At 33.4% G+C, this 8,094-nt stretch overlaps 1 protein-coding gene across 2 annotated transcripts in view; it reads left to right on the top strand.

Moving 5' to 3' along the window:
* Positions 1-7,807, top strand: part of UTP15 (UTP15 small subunit processome component) — a 16,135-nt gene extending 8,328 nt beyond the window's left edge. For both annotated transcript variants that reach the window (XM_023729523.1, XM_004374501.3), the window contains 8 exons: positions 632-757; positions 2,423-2,558; positions 4,513-4,597; positions 5,457-5,606; positions 6,407-6,508; positions 6,691-6,824; positions 7,001-7,059; positions 7,491-7,807. In XM_023729523.1, the coding sequence (XP_023585291.1) occupies positions 632-757; positions 2,423-2,558; positions 4,513-4,597; positions 5,457-5,606; positions 6,407-6,508; positions 6,691-6,824; positions 7,001-7,059; positions 7,491-7,708 (1,010 nt within the window). In that variant the 3' untranslated portion in view covers positions 7,709-7,807. The remainder of the gene's footprint in view (positions 1-631; positions 758-2,422; positions 2,559-4,512; positions 4,598-5,456; positions 5,607-6,406; positions 6,509-6,690; positions 6,825-7,000; positions 7,060-7,490) is intronic.
* The last annotated feature ends 287 nt before the right edge of the window (positions 7,808-8,094 follow it).

Here is an 8,094-nt window from a genome sequence, read left to right as displayed (position 1 = left end):
TGTGGATCCAAGTAAAATGAAATCCTTGACAACTTCAGTCTTTTCTCCGTTTATTATGATGTTGCTTATTGGTCCAGTTGTGAGGATTTTTGTTTTCTTTGGGACTAAGGGGTGTAAAAAATTTTAGAACGGAATATGTTCCTGTTCATTTATCTAATGGTTTTGTTTTCTTTTTCTTCTTTTGGTGGTGGTTCCTATTGTTCTCCAAATGTGTTTGGAAATACCAGGCTGCCTTGATGTTAGAATTATAATGGGTTTAGTACCCTGGTTCCCACAGAGCCTCCCGCAGCCAAGAAGCAAAGACAATGCAGTTTAGTCTTTGGGTGCTTGTGCAAGGATTCCCAGACCATTCGGTAGTGGGCAGTAGTATGAATATAAACATAGTATACTTCAAAGCAAGTTAGAGTCTGTGTAGTATAGTATAGTGCTGCTTCAAAACCAATTAGTGTAGCAGGAGTTTTGGAGATACTGTGTTTTCATGAAATACATATCTTTCTTTTAAAAATTTCATCTAAGGTTTTCTCCTTTTAAAATTTATGCCTGGAATATATCTGTATGTGTGTGTGTGTATATGTATATAGATATAGTTTTAAACAGTGAAACTCATGTCATCTAAAAATTGACATTTTAGGGTCATATGATCATACTGTAAAGATGTTTGATACACGAACCAATGAGAGTGTTATCTCTGTGGAGCACGGGCAGCCAGTCGAGAGTGTCCTGCTTTTTCCCTCTGGAGGTCTTCTAGTGTCAGCAGGTATGTGTTTTAAAAATTGCTTTCACCGATATTGTTAGGCGTGAATCAAATATTTCTGTATCAGTTGCTGTGTATAATTTTGTCAGCATATACATGCATTGCATATCTAAGTTTTTGCTCAGACAGTTGATAAAAGAGGTAGGCAGGTAGTTATTTATTGAGTATCTAATGTGAGCCAGACACTGTGCTGTTATATAAATATTAGGTCTAATGCCCCACCTCATTCTTCACAATTTTCTCCCTGTTTTATAGCTAAGGAAATAAATAAAAGTTATAACTAATTTGTCCAAGGCAAAGCTCATAGATGGCAGACTGAAATCCCAGAACTTAAAAACTTTGATTGTGTCTATAACCCTGTGCCATCTTGTTTGACCCTGGAAATCTAGGTCTTATTCCTTGGTTATTCCTACGTAAGAGATCTGTGGGAGCTTTTAAAAATACAGGCTCTTACAGACCTAGAGTCAGGGTTGTCTCTTATATGGCTCTCTTGATTAAAATGGCCTTAATGAGCATATAGCTAATATTACTGGAGAAAGAATGTGGAGTCACAAGGGGCTTTGATACATTTTTTACATCATTGAAACTGTGTGGTGGTTTGTTGTTTTTTTTTTTGTTATGCTGGCCTAGTGCATTTTCATAATTATAATGGAAGAAATAAATGGCTTTCTGTCAGTAAAGCCACGATTAATATGTTGACATTTGAAGAATTTGTAGGTAATATGTATACTTGATAGCATATATATAGCTGTGTGTGTATCTTTTTTATTTTTAGCTTAATTCTAAGATTCAAGTAGAAATTATCCTGTTTTACACTGTTTTCCCAGTACCTATATGATTTAAAAATAAGTTGATCACTTTGTCAGATATATCCATTTTGAGAAAGGGAATATAATCAAGTTAAACAGGGAAAATCGAAACCTGTATGCTGACCTCTGCTGTGCTACTTGCTAAACTGGGCAATCCGTTGACTTCTCTAGAACTTGAAAATGAGTGGTTGGACTAGGTCTGTGGTTTCATACTCTGATCCCTCTCCTGAGCTTCCACACGTGCCTGGGGTCTGTGAATTGGAGTCTAGACCCTATTCCCCAACCAGGAGAGATCTTCAACTTGAATAAGAACAAACTTAACTTCTCCCTCCACACCTTTTCCTGCTTTACCTGCTAGGCTTTTGTTTAAGATTTTGTTGAAAGAAAAGACACTGTGTTAAAAACTTTTTAAAATACCAAATTAAATTACTTCTAAGTATCCTTCCAACTCTTAGGTTAACAGTTATAGGAAAGTTTTTCCAGTTTTGTTGAGATTCACAAAATTTTTAGGAAATACTACTTTATTCATTTCCGTGGTTATAACAAAATTCCTTTTAAAGAATGATTTTATTATAACTTTCTCAAAATATTTTTGGTTATACTTTTTATTTTGTTAGACACTTCTGTGCACTTTACAAATATGAAAGTATTTAATCACCCTAACAGCCCTGTGAGATGGGTGCTGTTGATATCAGTCACACAGCTAGCAAGTGGTAGAGCCAGGATTTAAACCAGGCGGTCTACCTCTGGATTCCCTTACTTACCCCTACACTATGGAGTGTCCAGTGCAGAATGCTTTTCAGAGAACTGAAAATTTGAATTGATTGAGTATCAAACTAATGATTGCTTCTTATTATAGGAGGTCGTTATGTTAAAGTCTGGGACATATTAAAAGGAGGACAGTTGTTAGTGTCTCTGAAAAATCATCACAAAACTGTGACGTGTTTATGTTTGAGCAGCTCCGGACAGAGGTTACTCTCTGGCTCACTGGATAGGTGAGTATTTTAATTTTCTTTGTTCATCATTATTAGTGTGTAAGTGTTTACTATTTGAGGAAATGAGTTAGGTCAGCAGTATTTGTGATAAAATAAATATTCTGCTAAATGATTTCCATAAATGAAAAAATCTGTAGAGTTGAGAAAAAGTTTTGATCTTTTATTTGCTTATAGCCAATTTATTTTTTCCCTTGACAGTTTATTACTTACATTTACATTGTTAAGCAATTTTATTGAACCACTTGAGTATTAATCTCTTAGTTTATATTATTATATATAGTTTCTTTGAAAATCATTATTGTATGTTCATATATTTTGAAATATTTGTAATAAGTATATGTATATATTCTATTACACTTTAAAGTTTTAAACTTTATGTCAAAATTTCTCCACATTAATGTGGTCCAGACATTTCTGTTTTAATAGGTACTTAATATTTCATTAGTTAATGTTCTACAGCAGTGCCGTCCAGTAGAAATATAATATAAGCCTCATATGTCATTTTAAATGTTTTAGTAGCGGCATTAAAAAAGGTAAAAAGAACTAGGTCAAATTAATTTAATAACATATCTTATTTAGCCCATGATATCTAAATGTTTTCATTTCAACTTGTAATCAATATAAAAATTATTAACAAGATACTAGAAACAAGTTAAGCATTTAATACATGCACTGTGATACAATAATATCTTACAAAGTGAGGTATAGTCCCACCAAAACAATAAAACTGTGTTTAAATAGAACAGTATTTTACACTGCCTCAGTTATTAAATTTAAGTTAATTAGAATAAAATAGAAACCTTAGCTCCTCATTTTCCTTAGCCACACTTCAAGTGCTCAGTAGCCACACGTGGCTAGTGGCTGCCATATTGTACAGTGCAGTTCTAGAATTTACTTATACTCATCTGTTGTTGGTCATTTTATTTCATATTTCATTTTTTCACTATTATGAAAAGCCTTGGTTTTTAGCATGCTTATTAAAATGTTTACATATTTTAAAAGCTAGAAAATATTTTTCTTTTTTTTCAAAATTTTTATAAAAAAACATTTTGTACTTTAGATGAAAGTTTACAGAGCAAACTAGTTTCTCATTAAACAAGTAATACGTATTGTTTTGTAACATGGGTTGCCAACCCCACGACTTATCAACACCCTCCCTTCTCGACCTTGAGTTCCCCATTACCAGCTGTCCTGTCTGCTCCTGCCTTCTTGTCCTTGCCCCTGGGCTGATGTACCCATTTAGTTTCATTTTGTTTTATGGGTCTGTCTAATCTTTGGCTGAAGGGTGAACCTCAGGATAGAAAATATTTTTAATACAAAGGAAACTCTTATGTAAATATATGGCAAATTCTCTGGAATAGTATTACTAAGCAATTTAGGATTTGATTTCTAGATGTGTCCCTAAAAAGCTAAGTGTTAGCTGACTCTATTTGCAGTGGTTCTCAACCTGGAGTGATCTTACCCCCCAGGGGACGTTTGGCAATGTCTAGAGACATTTTTGGTTGTCACAACTTGGGGGCAGGTGCTATTGGCACCTAGTGGGTAGAGGACAAGGATGCTGCTAACCATCCCATAGTGATCAACCCACCACAACAAAGAATTGCCCAGCCCAAAATGTCAATAGTGCCAAGGTTTGGAAACCCTGCCCTTTTGACTTCCAGTGTACTTTCATTAATACTTTCTCTTTACTTGCAAGTTTTATCTTCAGATGCCAATGATTCATTGTCTAGCCTTCTGTTTTATTTTTTAAGTGGTTAAGTTTTTATATAAATGTTATGGCTAGTGCTTATACACAGTTCATTTTTTAAGGGATTCAGTTTGTAATTAGCATTACTGATTGTTGTTAACTGTGTGTAAATTTTAATATTTATATGTTGATTTTTCAAAAAAGAGGAACTTTGTATTTTATACTTATTTCCAAGATGATTTGTGACAAAGCTTTCTTTTTTATTAGAAAGGTGAAAGTATACAGCACAGCTTCCTACAAAGTAGTCCACAGTTTTGATTATGCAGCTTCAATTTTGAGTCTTGCACTTGCAGTAAGTACTTTTAGCTCTTCTTAAAGTGTTCCCTAAGCTTGCCTATTAAATTAAAATAAAATGGAATTTTGGAGTTTATGTTTTGGATTTTAATAAGTCCTTTTCTTCTTGCCACATTGGAAGTTTGCGTTAACACGATTGCTAGAATATGTGACTCCTCCTAATAACTTAGCATGAATTCAGATGTAGGTCCCACTCACTGTATAGCTTCCAGCTAAGTACAGTGCTAACACTAAATTCAAGATCTCGTAAATTGATACATCTCTCTTTAACACATTTCATCAAGGGTATTATAATACTTTAGAAAGGCAAGTTGGCTCTGCAAGAATAAGAATAATAATAATAAGGGACGAGGGCAACAAAATGAAATATCTCTGGTTTTCGTTGACTGTTCTTTCTGGATTGTCCACTTTCAAGTTTCATGAGGAGCCGTATTTGAGGAGGAAAGCATTTGAATACATTATGTAGAAATCTGTACTGGGAGATTTTTCCAAAATATTTTCTTAGCAAGATTGTGGAAGGTCATGCCACCCTGTAATCCTTTTTCTAATAAGAGAATGCAGAAAATTTTATTTTGAAACTGTCCCAAGATACCATTAACTATATTGTTATTATACAAATTTTGCCAGTGATACTTTACATCAAGTATAATAATTTCTGTCAAGATAATGGTATCCTAGTGTCCAAAAATAATGATTTTGCTCTTTTTGTCACAGATAATTGTTAGGCAGGGTATCTATTTCTGAATGGAACTGTTGCTGAAAGTATGGATAAGGAGCAAACGTTATAAACGTTATTTGGAGAAAAAGTACTATAAGTTATGAGTTAGGAATAGACTAACTTATTTTTCTAACTGCAGCATGAAGATGAGACGATAGTTGTAGGAATGACCAATGGAATACTGAGCGTTAAACATCGGAAATCTGAAGCAAAGAAGGATGCTTCTTCCAGGAGACGAAGGCCTGCATATCGAACCTTTATTAAAGGAAAAAATTACATGAAGCAACGGGTATTTGTGTATTTCTGTCTTTTTTTTTAAAGGTGAAATTGTTAGTCAACTCCATCTTTAACATTACTGAAAAGTGTAGTTCGGGTGGTGTTTAACTTTGTTTTACTTTCCTCTACCTCAGAGTTATCTCTAGATTGCTAGATGTTGTTGTTGTTAGGTGCCATCGAGTAGATTCCAACTCATCGCCACCCTATGTACAACAGAACGAAACGCTGCCTGGTCCTGTGCCATCCTCACAATTGTTGTTATGCTTGAGCATGTTGTAATGGGTAACAAAGACTCCTTTTTTTAATACCCTGAATCATAGTATAATATTATAGTACTTTACCATATTCATAACAATATCTTTCACACACTATCTGTTTTGATGTTCTAAACAACCCTGGAAATTAGTAGAGCCAGATTGCCCCTATTTGGCATCTGAGAGATTGAGATGTATCCAGGATTGCATTACTGGTAGCAAGAGTTGTTGGGACTAGATTGCATTAGTTTTAGTTCTGTTTTTACTAACTCACATTGCCTGCCATGTAAAGAGAATTAAAAGGAGGAATTTTTGTCTAGAATTGTGTTATTGTGGGTGTGTTATAAGTTAAAATCATAGGCAAGTAAGAACATTGATGTGTTTGCTTCTTCCCATTTGCATTTAACCTACGTAATGGGCATAAGAACATTATTTATGACATAGTTCAGGGACACCTTAATTTAAAAATATCTATATACCACTATGAAAATGTTAACATTGAATGGAACTTTATACTGATTTTGATTTTTCTCTTGTATAAATTTACTTTTCAATATAGGATGACATTTCAGTCAGTAGGCCATCAAAAAAACACCTGGAATTGTATGACAGGGATCTAAAAAATTTTCGGATCTCTAAGGCACTTGACAGAGTCTTTGAGGTGGGTGAGAAGCATATTTTTTAAAAACTTGTTTTATTATTTGTCTTATGCATTACCGTGCCTTGAGACTGTGAAGACAAAAACCTGTTCAAACTTAGTAATTGTTAGTAGTGAGTTCTAAGGCTGATTTTTTCTTTTGCTGTCTTGTTTGCTCATGTTGATTTTTTTAAAAAAATTTATAGCCCGAAATTACAATAAAGACACCTGAGATTACAGTTTCCATCATAAAGGAGCTAAATCGAAGAGGAGTCCTTGCAAATGCTCTTGCAGGCCGGGATGAAAAGGAACTCAGTCGTATTCTTAATTTTTTGATAAGGTATGTTTTATGTTCCGTGAAACACTTGGGTTTTGTATCTGAAATCCTTTATTAGCAAATGAGAAACATTTGCTTTTTAGTTTGATCTTTATAGAGAGCTGGTGGAATAGGTAAATCTATTTTAAGAATTTCAATAACATTTGCAAGTTTTAATAAACAGAATTTTTTCTTTGTAGGAATCTGTCTCAGCCGAGATTTGCTCCTGTTTTGATAAATGTTGCTGAAATGATTATTGGTAAGTAGTTAAAACTTGAAAATACTAATATGCTTGTAAAAGTAGAAATGTAAAATAATATGTAATCAACAACAACAATAAACAGATGTAGTTTAAAAGACAGTAAAATGGTGGCACTTTGAGTTAGTGGGACTAGAGATATTACATATTTTTAAAAAGTTTTTAAACATTTATGATGGTCATGCCAATTTTTTTAATGAGAGAATAAAAACAAGACAAAATCTCCACCGGGTACTTTCTGTAATTAATTACTTTTTTGAACTATCCGTTCAGATGGATTGTTATGCTTCCATATAAATTATACATTGATTATAAAATGAGTAGACTTTTCAATATCTTTATATAGAATATTTGTATACTTTTTCTAAATAATACTTTTCACTTATTGTATAGAAAGATGTTTCTAATTAATATATTTTCTCTCTTTCTAGATATATATCTGCCTGTGATTGGTCAGTCACCTGTAGTGGATAAAAAGTTTTTGTTACTTCAGGGACTTGTAGAAAAAGAGATTGATTACCAAAGAGAACTGCTAGAAACCTTGGGGATGATGGAAATGCTTTTTGCTACCACAACAACAAAAGAAAGCACTTTTACATTGGAACATAAATCTGATAGATTTCTAGAAAACAAGAAGATAGAATCATAGTGCCTGCTGAATACCATAAGAACTGACGTGAAATAGATTTAACTCTATTAACTATTGGAAAGAGAATCTCTTTGATACATTAAAAGAACTATTTACAGAGTAATTTTATGGAAGAGACTGGAATGATTATGATTGGAAAATTAGTACCTGTTTTAAGACATGATGTTCCATGTAATATTTTGAATTTTTTATAACATCTTCAGCTGGAAGATCTCAGTTGTTTTGATCACTGTTATGTTCACCTTGGATGAGTTGGTATTAATTTTAATACAGTAAAGTTCTGTGTCAAAATCTTGAGTAAGCATTCAGATGGGAGTTCAGATTTGAACCCTTTCTGGAGAAGGCTTCAACTGGAAATTCTGCCAAAGGAATAGGGCTGTATTTAT

The sequence above is a fragment of the Trichechus manatus genome, unplaced genomic scaffold (genome assembly GCF_000243295.1).
Source record: "Trichechus manatus latirostris isolate Lorelei unplaced genomic scaffold, TriManLat1.0 scaffold00029, whole genome shotgun sequence".
NCBI lineage: Eukaryota > Metazoa > Chordata > Mammalia > Sirenia > Trichechidae > Trichechus > Trichechus manatus.
Note: the sequence above shows the minus strand (reverse complement) of the source record. Positions and strands in the feature narration are given on the sequence as shown.